Below are 16,608 nucleotides of genomic sequence, written 5' to 3'. Positions count from 1 at the left end.
TCCCACACCATCTAAATACATTGCTACAGTGGTGTACAATATCGGACAATCTTCTGAAGGGAGCATCATTCCAACCTCCAGTTCTTAAATTATTTATTTATTTTTTATTTTTGTTACATTTGTACCCCGCACTTTCCCACTCATGGCAGGCTCAATGCGGCTTTCATATTATATACAGGTACTTATTTTTCTCCGAGGACAAGCAGGCTGCTTGTTCTCACGACTGGGTTGACGTCCACGGCAGCCCCCACCAACCGGAACAAAACTTTGCGGGCAGTCCCGCACGCAGGGTACGCCCACCGCGCATGCGCGGCCGTCTTCCCGCCCGTGCGTGACCGTTCCCGCTCAGTCTTTTCTTTTCCGCGCTGGAGAGAGCCGTGTTTGTCTCTCTCTCTGTCAGCCCCGGAAACCGGATCGCGCGTTCGCCGCGAGCTTTTCTTCGTTCTGTTTTATTCACTTTTCTGTTTTATTTTGTTTAAAAAAAAAAAAAAAAGAACTTTGTTTTCCCTCGTCTTTTTAGAGGGGACGTCTCGTTGCGGCCTTGTGGCCGCGCGGTCGAGTTATTTTTCGAGGCGTGAATTTTACCGCCACCATCGACGAGGTAAAATTATGTATCATACCTTATAATTTTCTTTCCATTAATCATAGCTGATCAATCCATAGACTGGTGGGTTGTGTCCATCTACCAGCAGGTGGAGATAAAGAGCAATCCTTTTGCCTCCCTTTATGTGGTCATGTGCTGCCGGAAACTCCTCAGTATGTCGATATCCAAGCTCCATCCGCAGGACTCAGCACTTAGAGAATTACACCCACGAAGGGACACTCTGCCCAGCTCACCACCGCCGAAACGGGGGAGGGGAATTAACCCAGCTCATCCCCACACAAGTGGGGGAGGGGAATCCGTCCAGCTCATCCCCGCGGAGCGGGGGAGGGACACCACACCCGCCGATGCGGGGGGATCTGGCTTATCCTGCAACCGCAACCGCGGGAGGAGCTGACTGACCCTGACACCGCCGAAGCGGGAGGGGTACAAAACTGCCCTACTGCCGCACGAAGCGGGAGGGAGCGCCGGCAGAATTTAAGTCTCAATCCAGCCCCGTAAAACGGAGGGGAGAGGAATGCAGCAGCTCACTGTAACACAAATTTGTCTCAACTCTTGAAGAATTCATTGAAAAACTTGAACACGAAGTCCTCCTGAACAGGAACTGAAGACTAAACTTGAACCTGAAATGCAACCAGAATATAAACAGTACAGATATCTGGGAGGGGCTATGGATTGATCAGCTATGATTAATGGAAAGAAAATGATCAGGTATGATACATAATTTTACCTTCCATATCATCATGCTGATCAATCCATAGACTGGTGGGATGTACCGAAGCAGTACTCACCCAGGGCGGGACATTGAAATCCCTGACCGCAACACTGAAGCTCCAAACCGGGCCTCCGCCCGAGCAGCCACAGTCAAGCGGTAATGCCTGGAGAAGGTATGGGCCGAAGCCCAAGTTGCCGCCTTGCAAATCTCTTCCAAGGAGACGGACCCGGCCTCTGCCATCGAGGCCGCCTGAGCTCTAGTGGAGTGAGCCTTCAGCTGGATAGGCGGCACCTTCCCCGCGGCCACATAAGCCGCTGCAATGGCTTCCTTGACCCATCTTGCCACTGTAGGCTTAGCAGCCTGCAGACCCTTACGAGGACCTGCAAACAGGACAAACAGATGATCCGATTTCCGGAAATCATTGGTCACTTCCAAGTATCTGATGATGACACGTCTCACATCCAGAAATTTGAGAGCAGAGTATTCCTCTGGGTAGTCCTCCCTACGAAAGGAAGGGAGACAGAGCTGCTGATTCACATGGAAGCGAGAAACAATTTTGGGCAGGAAGGAAGGCACTGTGCGAATAGTCACTCCTGCCTCAGTGAACTGCAGAAAAGGCTCTCTACATGAGAGCGCCTGGAGCTCGGAAACTCTTCTGGCTGAAGTGATAGCCACCAAAAAGACTGCTTTCAACGTCAGGTCTTTCAGAGATGCCCTCGACAAGGGTTCAAAAGGCGGCTTCTGCAATGCTCTTAGCACCAGGTTGAGATTTCACGCAGGCACCACTGAGTGCAGAGGAGGGCGCAGGTGATTAACTCCCTTGAGAAAGCGCACCACATCTGGCTGCGAAGGGAAACACCCTTCAGGCGGCCCCTGAAGCAAGCCAGAGCCGCTACCTGGACTTTAAGGGAACTGAGCGACAGGCCTTTCTCCAGACCTTCTTGCAGGAACGCCAACACTGAAGAAATTGGAGCAGTGAAGGGAGAAAGTGAGCCTGCTTCACACCACGCTGCAAAGATACGCCAAACCCTGGCGTAAGCAGTAGAAGTAGAGCGCTTCCTCGCTCTCAGCATAGTGGCGATGACCTTGTCTGAGAAGCCCTTCTTTCTCAGACGCTGCCGCTCAATAGCCAGGCCGTAAGACCAAAGGGGGAGGGATCCTCCATCACCATGGGACCCTGATGTAACAGGCCTTGCTCCACTGGCAGCCGCAGAGGATCGTCGACTGAGAGCCTGATCAAGTCCGCATACCAGGGACGTCTGGGCCAGTCCGGACCCACCAGGATTATCCGGCCCGGATGCTTTGCCACCCGGTCTAGCACCCTGCCCAACATGGGCCAGGGCGGGAACACATAGAGAAGCTCTTGTGTCGGCCACTGTTGGAGAAGAGCATCTACTCCCAGGGATCGAGGGTCCCGTCCTCTGCTGAAAAAGCGCGGCACTTGGCAATTGGCCGATGACGCCATCAGATCTAGGCTCGGCTGGCCCCAGCGCTTCGTGATGTCCAAGAACGCCTGAGCAGATAGCTGCCACTCTCCGGGCTCCAAGGTATGGCGACTGAGAAAGTCCGCCTTGACATTCATGACTCCAGCAATGTGGGCCGCTGGCATAGATTCATGGCCTCCTTGGCTAGAGGGGCGCTCTTGGTACCTCCCTGGCGGTTGACATAGGCCACAGCCGTGGCATTGTCAGACAGGACCCGTACTGGCTTCAACGCCAGTACCGGGATGAACTCCAAAAGCGCCAACCGAATGGCCCTGAGTTCCAGGAGGTTGATAGACCACTTTGCCTCTGCAGGAGACCAGAGCCCCTGCGCTGTCCTTCCCAAGCAGTGGGCTCCCCAGCCCGACAAAGAGGCGTCCGTCGTGACGACAATCCACTCCGGGGTCAACAGAGGCATTCCTGCAGACAACTTGTCTGTCTGCATCCACCAGCTCAGCGCCTTGCGCACTGCTGGGTCCAAGGGAAGGCGCACAGCATAATCCTCCGACATCGGAGTCCAGCGCTGCAGCAGAGAGTGTTGAAGTGGTCTCATATGAGCCCTGGCCCAGGGCACTACTTCCATCGTGGCCGTCATAGAGCCCAACAGCTGCACATAGTCCCAAGCCCGAAGAGGAGAGGCTACTAGGAACTGGTCCACCTGAGCCTGAAGCTTGACAATCTGATTGTCTGGCAGGAACACTCTGCCCACTTGGGTGTCGAATCGAACTCCCAGATACTCCAGGGACTGAGTCGGGCGCAGCTGGCTCTTCTCCCAGTTGATGATTCACCCCAGGGAGCTGAAAAGAGCAACCACCCGGTCCACAGCTTTGCCGCACTCTGCATAAGAGGGGGCTTGGATCAACCAGTCGTCCAGATAAGGATGGACTTGTACTCCTTCCTTTCGCAGGAAGGCCGCGATGACCACCATTACTTTGGAGAAGGTCCGCGGAGCAGTAGCCAACCCGAAAGGGAGGGCTCTGAACTGGAAGTGTCGGCCCAGGACTGCAAAACGCAGAAAGCATTGATGACAGAGCGGAGAGTCTCCATGCGAAAGTGCCGCACTTTCAAGGCCCGATTGACCCCTTTGAGGTCGAGGATAGGCCGGACAGAACCTCCTTTCTTTGGTACCACAAAGTAAATGGAGTAACGTCCCTTGCCAGTCTGATTTTCTGGCACCGGAACGACCGCACCCAGGCGGATCAGGTTGTCCAAGGTCTGCTGCACTGCCACAGCTTTGACCGGAGACTTGCAGGGAGAGAGTACAAACCCGTCTCTTAAGGGTCGGCAGAACTCTAACTTGTAGCCGTCTCTGATGACTCCCAGCACCCAAGCGTCTGAAGTTACTTTGGTCCACTCGCCCAGAAACGAGGACAGGCGTCCTCCAATCTGCACTGGGCCATGGACCAGGACCCCGTCATTGGGTACGAGACCCTGGGGGAGGACCGGAGGACCTCCGGGACGGCGATCTCTGCGAAAGGAATGCTGCTTGGGGGAGAAGTTCCTTTTGAAGGAAGAGGGGGCAGAGGAGCCCGACTTGCCCGGGCGGTACCGACGGGCTTCTTGAAACCATCCTCTGGAGATACCAGGGCGAGCACTGGCCCGAGCCCTGACCTCTGGTAACCTCTTGCCCTTAGACGTGCCGAGATTGGTCACGATTTTGTCCAGCTCGACCCCAAAGAGCAGCTTGCCTTTAAAAGGCAACTTAGCCAGGCGGGACTTAGAGGCGTGGTCCGCAGACCAATGTTTCAGCCAAAGCCAGCGCCGCGCAGAGACTGTCTGAGCCATGCTTTTAGCCGAGGCTCTCAAGACATCATACAGTAAGTCTGCCAAATAAGCCAAGCCCGATTCCAGGGCCGGCCAGTCAGCCCTCAAGGAAGGATCCGAGGGGGAAGCCCACTGCACCATTGTCAGGCACGCCCTGGCCACATAGGAGCCGCAAACTGAGGCCTGCAAACTTAAGGCAGCCGCCTCGAAGGACGACCTTAAAGCCGCTTCCAATCTTCTGTCTTGGGCGTCCTTTAGGGCCGTGCCACCTTCCACCGGCAACGCCGTCTTCTTAGTCACCGCAGTGATTAAAGAATCCACGGTAGGCCAAAGAAAGGCCTCATGTTCACTTTCAGGCAAAGGATAGAGGCGGGACATAGCCCTAGCCACTTTGAGGCTCGCTTCCGGGACATCCCATTGAGCCGAAATTAAGGTGTGCATGGCATCATGCACGTGGAAGGTTCTAGGCGGGCGCTTCGTCCCCAGCATAATGGCAGAGCCAACAGGGGCTGAGGGAGAGACGTCCTCTGGCGAGGAAATCTTCAAAATGCTCATGGCCTGCAGTAACAGGTTGGGCAAATCCTCTGAGCGAAAGATCCGCGCTGCAGAGGGGTCATCCGCTCCATCCGAGCGGGAATCCGTCTCCTCCAAGGAATCCCCAAAGGACCGTTAGGAGAACTCAGATACGCTGCCCTCATCTACATCAGAGGAAACAGCGTCCTCTAAGGCCTGGGAATCCACCCGAGGGCGTTTACTTCCAGGGGCCTCAACCCCGTTATCGGACAAGGGAGAAGGGGCAGCGTTTTGCATAAGGAAAGCCTGATGCAGCAGCAAAATAAACTCGGGGGAGAAACCCCCCAGACTGTGTATTTCAGCAGCCTGGGCCACAGCCCTAGACGCACCCTCAACCGGCGCTCGCAAGAGCAGGGGAGCCACATGCGCATTCAAGATGGCGTCCAGCGCGACACTCCACGAAGGAGCCGCACGGGAAGAACGGTGCTTAACTTTAGCCGCTTTTTTGCCGTCGCCCAAATCAAGGGCGGCCATGGCATGAACGTCTCCCAGCTCAAGGGCGGCCCAAGAAGAAGCCGTCCGAGCAGAGTGGCCGGCCAAGATGGCGGAGGCGAGCAGCGGGGGATGGGCGTTTATGGCGGGAAAAACCGCCGCGCCGGAGGAAGACCCGGGACACTGACCGGCCTCCAAACTGACACCCAACAAGGGCGAATCAGACTTTAAAACCCCCGCATCCCTGCTAGAAGCGCACACGCGGTCCGGGGAGCGATTCTTCGCGCCCTCGCCCTCCGACGCCATAGGCCACGTGGAGATCAATTGGGGAACCCCCTGCCCGCTATAAAAAGGTAAAAATTACCTGCTTCTCGCTCCGAGCTGTAACGACCTGGTGTCCCAGTGAGTAGCTGCAATAAACGTTTAAATAAACGTCGAAATAAACGCCCTTAAGGACGTCCAAAATTTTTTTTTTTTTTTACGGAGCCAGCGGGAGGGGGGGAGAAAAGGAGGGACCTGGCGCCACCAGGTTTGCACTTGCTCAAGAAGAGCCCTCAACCCCAGGCACTCAACAAAACCTAAAAATTAGGCTTGGAGGCCTAGCCAGAGCTGCTGCTGTGTGTGACCACCACCTGCTGAGATAGAGAACATACTGAGGAGTTTCCGGCAGCACATGACCACATATAGGGAGGCAAAAGGATTGCTCTCTATCTCCACCTGCTGGTAGATGGACACAACCCACCAGTCTATGGATTGATCAGCATGATGATATGGAACTTTGACTTCGCCGACGCGATTTTTCCGTCGATGTCCTCGAAGGTCCCGAGTGGATTTAAGAAGTGTGGTCAGTGCGGCCGGCATATCTCGCAGACCGACAGTCACGCTTGGTGCCTCCAGTGCCTCGGGCCGGAGCACGATACCAAGACGTGCACCTTGTGTCTCGGTCTCCGGAAACGGACACAGGTGGCGAGGCAAGTTCTACGGGACCGTCTTTTTGGAACTTGCGCCGGCCCCTCGACGTCGACTTCGACGGCATCGGTGTCGACGGCCGGATCTTCGGTACCGGTACCGATGTCCACGAAATCGGCACCGACGGCACCGACCCCAGGAGCACAGGTCCCGTCGGCCCGCCGGTCTTCCGGAGATGGCAGGGGTGAGCGGCCGCGTGGGCATTCGGCCCCGGTCACTCCCTCTACCCAGGGCCCTCGGGATCGAACCCTGTCGGACCCGATCCCTCGAGGCCGAGGGGGATCTACTTCCTCCTCTTCAATTCCACCAAGCGCCGATGACGGGCACCGAAAAAAGGCAAAGAAGCACCGTCATCGGTCGCCCACGGCGCATACGGCTCCCGGCGCCAGGGATGATTCGACGCCGAGGAAGCGGCAGCGCCGAGAGGAGAGGTCCCCCTCTGTGGTAGAGGTATCGTCACACCAGGGTGCCAGCACTTCGGTGCCGTCTCCTGGACCTGACCAGCTTCCGGCACCGACACCTGTACCGGCCCCCTCGCCTTTCCCGACAGCGGGCCTAGACGAGTGCCTCCGAGCCATCCTTCCGGGGATCCTGGAAGGGCTGATGCGCCAGACTGTGCTGGCGCCGGGGGTGCTTGCGCCCTCGGCGCCGTTGATGGAGGCGCCGGCGTGCTCTAGCCCGGTGCCGAGGCCTTCGACGCCGACACCGCTTGCGGCGCCGGTCTCGACCGCCACGCAGGTGGAGTCCCCGTCGACGTCGATGGAGGGAGCTTCATCCCCGCCGGCACGGGAGTCCACCGCTCGACGACGCCACCGAGGCCTCGGTGCCTCGACGTCGAGCCGGGCCCGGTTGAGGACTGAGCTGCAGGAGCTCATGTCCGACACCGAGGAAGAGGCCTCGTGGGGGAGGAGGAGGACCCCAGATATTTCTCCTCAGAGGAGTCTGTGGGCCTTCCCTCCGACCCCACTCCTTCACCAGAGAGAAGCTCTCGCCACCTGAGAGCCTCTCCTTTGCCTCCTTCGTCAGGGATATGTCGATTTGCATTCCCTTCCCCGTGGTCTCTGTGGATGAGCTGAGGGCTGAGATGCTCGAGGTCCTCGACTATCCATCACCACCTAGAGCAGGGGCGTATCTGGAATCCGGCGGTAGGGGGGGCCAGAGCCAGAGAGGGGGGGGCACATTTTTGCCTCCCTCCCCCCCCCGCCGCCGCCGCCACCTCTCTCCACCCCCTCCCCGCCGTCAACCCTCCCCCGTTGCTTACTTTTGCTGGCGGGGGGCCCCAACCCAGCGACGTCAGACGCCGAACTGGATTCAACCAATCAGCACTGCAGCGTTACTTCCTTGAAGCACATGGCCACGGAGGAAGACAAAATATGGAGATTGCGGGTCGGACCTCGGCTGGCGGGGGTTGGGGCCCCCCGCCAGCAAAAGTAAGCAGCGGGGGAGGGTTGACGGCGGGGAGGGGGGCCAGGGCGAAATCTGCGGGGGCCCAGGCCCCTGTGGCCCCACGCAGATACGCCCCTGACCTAGAGAGTCCTCCACGGTGCCGTTGCACACCCGTTGCACAATGTCCTCAAAGAGACACTGCTTCGGAACTGGTTGAGACCATTATCTACTCCCACCATCCCCAAGAAAGCGGAGTCCCAATACAGGATCCACTCGGACCCAGAGTTAATGCGGCCTCAATTGCCTCATGACTCGGCGGTCGTGGACTCTGCTCTCAAGAGGGCACGGAGTTCGAGGGATACCGCCTCGGCGCCCCCGGGGCGGGAGTCTCGCACTCTGGACTCGTTTGGGAGGAAGGCTTACCAATCTTCAATGCTCATGACCCGCATCTAGTCCTACCAGCTCTGCACGAGCATACACATGCGGAATAATGTGAAGCAACTGGCGGACCTGGTCGACAAGCTCCCCCCGGAGCAGTCCAGGCCTTTTCAGGAGGTGGTCAGGCAGCTGAAGGCGTGCAGAAAGTTCCTGTCCAGGGGTATATATGACACCTGTGATGTGGCATCTCGTGCTGCGGCCCAAGGTATAGTGATGCGCAGGCTCTCATGGCTGCGTGCCTCTGACCTGGACAACCGCACCCAGCAGAGGCTGGCTGATGTCCCTTGCCGGGGGGATAATATTTTTGGTGAGAAGGTCGAGCAGTTGGTGGACCAACTACACCAGCGGGAAACCGCCCTCGACAAACTCTCCCACCGGGCGTCTTCAGCATCCACCTCAGCTGGTGGACGTTTTTTCCGGGCCAGGCAGGCTGCGCCCTACGCCTACAACAAGCGTAGGTACACCCAGCCGGCCCGAAGGCCTCATCAGGCACAGGGACAGCCCTAGCGCGCTCGTTCCCGTCACCAGCGTGCGCCTAAGCAGCCCCCTGCGCCTCCACAGCAAAAGCCGGGGACGGGCTTTTGACTGGATCCATGGGAACATAGCCGCCATCAAAGTGTCCGTACCGGACGATCTGCCAGTCGGGGGGAGGTTAAAATTTTTTCACCAAAGGTGGCCTCTTATAACCTCCGACCAGTGGGTTCTCCAAATAGTGCGGTGCGGATACGCCCTAAATTTGGCTTCCCCTCCTCCAAATTGTCCTCCGGGAGCTCAATCCTTCAGCTTCCAGCACAAGCAGGTACTTGCAGAGGAACTCTCCGCCCTTCTCAGCGCCAATGCGGTCGAGCCCGTGCCACCCGGGCAGGAAGGGCAGGGATTCTATTCCAGGTACTTCCTTGTGGAAAAGAAAACAGGGGGGATGCGCCCCATCCTAGACCTGAGAGGCCTGAACAAATATCTGGTCAAAGAGAAGTTCAGGATGCTTTCCTTGGGCACCCTTCTGCCAATGCTTCAGAAAAACGATTGGCTATGTTCCCTGGATTTAAAGGACGCATACACCCACATCCCGATACTGCCAGCTCACAGACAGTATCTCAGATTTTGCCTGGGCGCTCGGCACTTTCAGTATTGTGTGCTGCCCTTTGGGCTCGCCTCTGCCCCACGGGTGTTCACGAAGTGCCTCGTGGTGGTTGCGGCGTATCTACGCAAGCTGGGAGTGCATGTGTTCCCATATCTCGACGATTGGCTGGTCAAGAACACCTCGGAGGCGGGAGCTCTCCAGTCCATGCAGTGCACTATTCACCTCCTGGAGCTGCTGGGGTTTGTGATAAATTACCCAAAGACCCATCTCCAGCCAGTCCAATCTCTGGAATTCATAGGAGCTCTGCTGAATTCTCAGACGGCTCAGGCCTTTCTTCCCGAAGCGAGGGCCCACAACCTCCTGTCCCTCGCTTCCCAGACCAGAGCGTCTCAGCAGGTCACAGCTCGGCAGATGTTGAGACTCCTAGGTCATATGGCCTCCACAGTTCATGTGACTCCCATGGCTCGTCTTCACATGAGATCTGCTCAATGGACCCTAGCTTCCCAGTGGTGCCAGGCCACCGGGAATCTAGAAGATGTCATCCGCCTCTCCATCAGTTGCCGCACTTCACTGCACTGGTGGACCATTCGGACCAATTTGACCCTGGGACGCCCATTCCAAATTCCTCAGCCCACGAAAGTGCTAACGACGGATGCATCTCGCCTGGGGTGGGGAGCTCATGTCGATGGGCTCCACACCCAGGGACTGTGGTCCCTCCAGGAAAAAGATCTTCAGATCAACCTCCTGGAGCTCCGAGCGGTCTGGAATGCACTGAAGGCTTTCAGAGATCGGCTGTCCTGTCAAATTATCCAAATTCGGACAGACAATCAGGTTGCAATGTATTACATCAACGAGCAGGGGGGCACCGGATCTCGCCCCCTGTGTCAGGAAGCCGTCGGGATGTGGCGTTGGGCCTGCCAGTTTGGCATGCTTCTTCAAGCCACATACTTGGCAGGTGTAAACAACAGTCTGGCCGACAGACTGAGCAGAGTCATGCAACCGCACGAGTGGTCCCTCCATTCCAGAGTGGTACGCAAGATCTTCCGAGAGTGGGGCACTCCCTCGGTGGACCTTTTCGCCTCTCAGACCAACCACAAGCTGCCTCTGTTCTGTTCCAGACTACAGGCACAAGGCAGACTAGCGTCGGATGCCTTTCTCCTCCATTGGGGGACCGGCCTCCTGTATGCTTATCCTCCCATACCTTTGGTGGGGAAGACCTTACTGAAGCTCAAGCAAGACCATGGCACCATGATTCTGTTAGCGCCTTTTTGGCCCCGCCAGATCTGGTTCCCTCTTCTTCTGGAGTTGTCCTCCGAAGAACCGTGGAGATTGGAGTGTTTTCCGACTCTCATCTCGCAGAACGACGGAGCGCTTCTGCACCCCAACCTTCAGTCTCTGGCTCTCACGGCCTGGATGTTGAGGGCATAGACTTCGCTTCGTTGGGTCTGTCTGAGGGTGTCTCCCGTGTCTTGCTTGCCTCTAGGAAGGATTCCACTAAGAAGAGTTACTTTTTTAAGTGGAGGAGGTTTGCCGTTTGGTGTGAGAGCAAGGCCCTAGAACCTCGTTCTTGTCCTGCACAGAACCTGCTTGAATACCTTCTGCACTTATCAGAGTCTGGCCTCAAGACCAACTCAGTAAGGAATCACCTTAGTGCGATTAGTGCTTACCATCTTCGTGTAGAGGGTAAAGCCATCTCTGGAGAGCCTTTAGTCGTTCGATTCATGAGAGGCTTCCTTTTGTCAAAGCCCCCTGTCAAGCCTCCGGCAGTGTCATGGGATCTCAACGTCGTCCTCACCCAGCTGATGAAACCTCCTTTTGAGCCACTGAATTCATGCTATCTGAAGTACTTGACCTGGAAGGTCATTTTCTTGGTGGCAGTTACTTCAGCTCGTAGGGTCAGTGAGCTTCAAGCCCTGGTAGCTCATGCTCCGTATACCAAATTTCATCATAACAGAGTAGTACTCCGCACTCACCCTAAGTTCCTGCCAAAGGTGGTGTCGGAGTTCCATCTTAACCAGTCAATTGTCTTGCCAACATTCTTTCCCAGACCGCATACCCGCCCTGCTGAGCGTCAGTTGCACACATTGGACTGCAAGCGAGTGTTGGCCTTCTATTTGGAGCGGACACAGCCCCACAGACACGCTGTTTGTTTGTTTCTTTCGACCCCAATAGGAAAGGGGTCGCTGTCGGGAAACGCACCATCTCCAATTGGCTAGCAGATTGCATTTCCTTCACTTACGCCCAGGCTGGGCTGACTCTTGAGGGTCATGTCACGGCTCATAGTGTCAGAGCCATGGCAGCGTCGGTGGCTCACCTGAAGTCAGCCACTATTGAAGAGATTTGCAAAGCTGCGACGTGGTCATCTGTCCACACATTCACATCTCATTACTGCGTCCAGCAGGATACCCAACGCGACAGTCGGTTCGGGCAGTCGGTGCTGCAGAATCTGTTTGGGGTTGAAATCCAACTCCACCCTCCAGGACCCGAATTTATTCTGGTCAGGCTGCACTCTCAGTTAAGTTGTTCTTCGTAGGTCAATTTCTGTTATACCCTCGCCGTTGCGAGGTTCAATTGACCTGGGTTCTTGTTTTGAGTGAGCCTGAGAGCTAGGGATACCCCAGTCGTGAGAACAAGCAGCCTGCTTGTCCTCGGAGAAAGCGAATGATACATACCTGTAGCAGGTGTTCTCCGAGGACAGCAGGCTGATTGTTCTCACCTACCCTCCCTCCTCCCCTTTGGAGTTGCGTTTGTACTCATTTTTGCTTGTCATTCAACTGAGCGGGAACGGTCGCGCACGGGCGGGAAGACGGCCGCGCATGCGCGGTGGGCGTACCCTGCGTGCGGGACCGCCCGCAAAGTTTTGTTCCGGTTGGTGGGGGCTGCCGTGGACGTCAACCCAGTCGTGAGAACAATCAGCCTGCTGTCCTCGGAGAACACCTGCTACAGGTATGTATCATTCGCTGTACCTGTATATGGTTAAATGGTATTGACGATGGATGCTTCCAAGCAGGGATGGAGTGCTCATCTTTCTCATCACTCGACTCAAGATGTCTGGTCTCCAACGGAGAGAGTATGCATCATCAACTTGCTAGAATTAAGAGCAATCCGATTAGCACTATCTACATTCTGCAGCATACTGGTGAATCAAGTGATTCAGATCTATACTGACAATCAGGTCACAATGTATTATGAGAACAAGCAAGATGGCATTTTCCAGGCAGGCTTTCAGAAAGGATTGTCATTGGGTTCTATAAAAGTTCAGGTTGCAGCTTTGGCCTGTTTCAGGGGCCGACTACAGAAGACACCTTTTGTGGCTCACTATATATCATTGGATTCATGCAGGGAGCAGGCCGCTTGTGGCACCCCTTTCAAATGCCCTGTCCAGAGTGGAACCTTAATTTAGACCTTTGGGTGCTTCAGAAGCCTCCTTTTGAGCCAATCTTGAAGGCCTTAAAAGATCTTACGCTAAAGACAGCGTTCTTGGTGGCTGTTCCGTGAGCATGTACAGTTTTAGAGTTTTAGGCTCTCTCTTGCCGGGATCCCTTTCTCTGCTTTTCAGAGGTCTCCTGCGTACAGTTTCTTCTGAAAGTGGTATCAACATTTTATCTCAACCAAACTGTGGTGCTTCTGTGCTTCCGCAGAGAGGACGAAGAGGCTAAGTATTCTTCCTGGAAGCTTCTTGATATGTGTAGAGTCCTCATTAGATATCTGGAAGTTACGAATTAGTTTCGCAAATTGGACAAACTATTTGTGCTTTTTAGTAAACAGAGGCTTGGCCTCTGCTTCCAGGCCCACAATTACTAGATGGCTGAAGGAGACTATCTCATCTTCGTATTTGCTTGCGGGGAAGCAGGATTCTATGATGCGTACAGTGACATCCTGGATGGCGACTACTTTACTGTCTCTGGCAGATATTTGCCAAGTGGCAATGTGGTCGATGCTGCATACCTTTGTCAAGCACTACAGGGTGGATGTTTCAGCGTGTTTGGAAGCCAGTTTTGGGGCTTCGGTCCTCAGGCCAGTGGCACCAGGATTCCACCCACTCTGTGGGTTGCTTTTACATATCCCACAGGTTCTGAAATAGTGGGAAGCTACGTAATGAAAGGAGAAATTAGGTCTTACCTGATAACTTTCTTTCCATTAGTCCTTCCCACTCTTCCAGAGTCCCGCCCGAGATTTCTGAGACGTTTAGTCAGTGCAAAGTAATGGGTCTGCATATCTCTTGTTCTCTACAAGTTTTCCAGAGATGAGAGAGGTCCACATGTGTTTGTTCATCTGGTTAGTGTTAGGTTAACGAGTTCTTTAACATTGTTGTTATTCTGAGTATTACCCTTACTGCGTGTCTATGTAAATACTGAGGAGCTGGACTGGATGCCAAGAGAAAGATGTCTCAGCTCAGTTTTCAGCTCTCTATCTCCACCTGCTGTTTGATGGGCACAACTATCCCACTATTCTAGATTCTAGTAAACTACTACTACGACTTGACATTTCTAAAGCGCTACTAGGGTTACATTAAGGAGAAATTAGGTCTTACCTGATAATTTCCATTAGTCCCTCCCACTATTCTAGATTCTAGAATAGTGGGAGGGACTAATGGAAATTATCAGGTAAGACCTAATTTCTCCTTAATGTCAGTTTACTCCGTAGGGTCTTGTTGGTGAGTAAACAGAACATTGGGTGTAGGCCACTCAGAAATTAGTATGAGTACAGTCTCTTAAATGACATCGGAGGATCTCTATTAAGAAGGGAACTGCACAGCTTTGGTTAATTCAGATGGCATCCCAGTCAGCTCCTGAAAGATGTATCCTAAGTCCAAGTGCATTTCTGCTGTGCAATTGTTCAGCTTAACTTAGCTTTTATATATAGCTCCATACTCTGCAAAGGGACCTGACTGGTGAAGAAAGCTAAAAACACAGTAAAATTACTTACTAGTAAAACATTAAAGAACAACTGATTTTTAGCCAGCAAACTGAGCAGACATAGTGGATAACTTTCAGAATAGCCTTGAAAAAGCAACACACAGGTCTCACCTGAGCATGTCATGTGTACAGTATCTCCAGAGACCTGCCTGAGAATGAATAATGTGTTCCTACTCCCCTTTCTTGTTTGGAGTGTATATGGAAGCACAGATATGGTTTGCTCAGTCATCCATCCAAATGGGGTCTACACATGTGTTTCTTAATGATTCTGCTGGTAAAGCACACTGGCATCCTGATTGGACAAAATTCACCAAGTACGTGCAAATAGTAAACAACTGTTTTAGTCTTAGGGGTACTGACATTTGCTTCTCTGGATTCTTTCAGTCCATCAGTGCGGCTGTGGCCTTCTTCTACAGCAACTACCTTCTCCTTCAGTGGCAGCTCCTGATCCTGGTGATATTTGGCTTCTTTGGAACTATCTCTTTCTTCATTGTGGAATGGCAGGCAGTGGCCCTCTCATCCCAAGGATCTGCCTACAGCAGCATCTGATCCAGCAATACAGTGACGACACCTAACATACTCAGAGGTTACCTATTTAAGAGACTTGGAGCAAGCAAAAGTTCTGCCAATTTTCTGACAGCCACTGTGGACTGAAGCAGACTTGATAGTAGCAACTTGTTTGGAATCTGTAGCTGCTTGGAGCATTATTCAGGGTCACTGTCAATGCTCAGTTTAACAAGTGTCTACAATTATTTTACCATCTGGCTTACATAAAAACAGTCTTGCTTTGACTCATAAAACTCAAGTCAGACAGCAAGAAAGTTGCTTGATAACACTATTAGGTAAGAAAATGGCCCTCAATGACATTCTTGCTATCTGATTTCCCTATTTAAAGCCGTTGAAATGCCACTATTTTATATACAATTCACTTCTGCATCTTGTTACAAACCGGTATTTCCATTTCCATGGCTCATGTTTGGAATATCATTAAGGAGGCCAGTAACTCTACCGAATGTCAGTATGTTGGGCTGACTAGATGATAAATTGCATTGTAAATACTGGGGCATGGAAAATGTTAGTACACAGCCTTACTGTTTGTGGCTGCTCTCGGCCTGGGGGAATGGTGTCTCATTTTAATATGTAGTGCCTCCTACTTGTTCTCAAACTGACAGCTACAGCAATCAGAAAAATAAGGGGATGGAAGATTCCTGGTGATCAGCTGCAATCCAAAAAACAAACAAAGAAAATCTGCAAAATAACCTAGAGGTGTACAAAGTGATTTTTTTCAAATTCTGATTTCAATATCGGAACAATTTTTTTAAAAAGTGCCTTTTTATCAAAGCTACCATAGTGCATATCTGCATATCCAAAACACATTTTTTGTCTTTTTGATCAAAAAAGTAATCTTTTATATCAATCAAAGATAATATTTACTCACCCACATCTCCATGGATATGAGTTCAAAACACTTTGAAGGCATTATTTTGTATATCAATTATGATTCGAAATGGATGGCCTATAATGATGCAATGTTGAAAACAAATTCTCATTTTGAAAACGTAAGTTCAGTAATAATTTGGTTTTCACTTACTCTTCACTAAGGACTCCTTTTTCAAAGCGGCGCTACTGATTAGCGACGTGCTAAATGGGAAGAAGCCCATTTAATTCCCATAGGCTTCTTTATATTCAGCGCATGCTAATCAGTAGTGCCACTTTGTAAGAAGGAGCCTTAAGTTGTTGGGTAATGAAAACCCAGAGATTTTGAGCTCTGTGTTATCATAAATCTGATAGAAAAAAAAATAGTTGATTCCAACTTACTCTTCTCAAAAAAAATTTCTGATATTGAAATTGAGAAGACTTTTTTTTATTCCTCTTTGGTGGTCAGCTGCAGCATCCCTTTCCCTGGGATCAATTAGAGGCTATGATTGCACTATGACTCTAGGAGTGAGTGGGAGATGTAGCCAGCCAGTTTAGAAGATCCAGTAAATTCATGCACTAGCTCTTTGATGTTATCTTTTCTAGCCTGTGTTTTATGGACCAGGATAAATGTACGTTTTCTGCGCTTGTCCTGCTCTTGCTGTAAAGTTCAGGTGTGTAATAAGTGTAACTAGTTTAACAGCATCTGTTGAAGGTGTGTGTACAGTATGTATATTGATGTTAATCACTGGTGATTGGAACTGTACTGTCTCGTTAACACTGGTTGAGCTTGAGCGAGGCAGATGTATTTGATGACCTGAGGATCCTGTTTG

At 52.7% G+C, this 16,608-nt stretch overlaps 1 protein-coding gene across 5 annotated transcripts in view; it reads left to right on the top strand.

The window, feature by feature from the left end:
- MFSD11 (major facilitator superfamily domain containing 11) overlaps positions 1 to 16,337 on the top strand; it is a 73,778-nt gene extending 57,441 nt beyond the window's left edge. For all 5 annotated transcript variants that reach the window (XM_030208159.1, XM_030208158.1, XM_030208157.1 and 2 more), the window contains one exon: positions 14,744 to 16,337. In XM_030208159.1, coding sequence (XP_030064019.1) covers positions 14,744 to 14,908 — 165 coding nt within the window. In that variant the 3' untranslated portion in view covers positions 14,909 to 16,337. The remainder of the gene's footprint in view (positions 1 to 14,743) is intronic.
- The last annotated feature ends 271 nt before the right edge of the window (positions 16,338 to 16,608 follow it).

Source organism: Microcaecilia unicolor, chromosome 6 (assembly GCF_901765095.1).
Source record: "Microcaecilia unicolor chromosome 6, aMicUni1.1, whole genome shotgun sequence".
NCBI classification, from domain to species: Eukaryota; Metazoa; Chordata; class Amphibia; order Gymnophiona; family Siphonopidae; genus Microcaecilia; species Microcaecilia unicolor.
The sequence above is the reverse complement of the archived record's forward strand: the minus strand, read 5'-3'. Positions and strand labels throughout refer to the sequence as shown.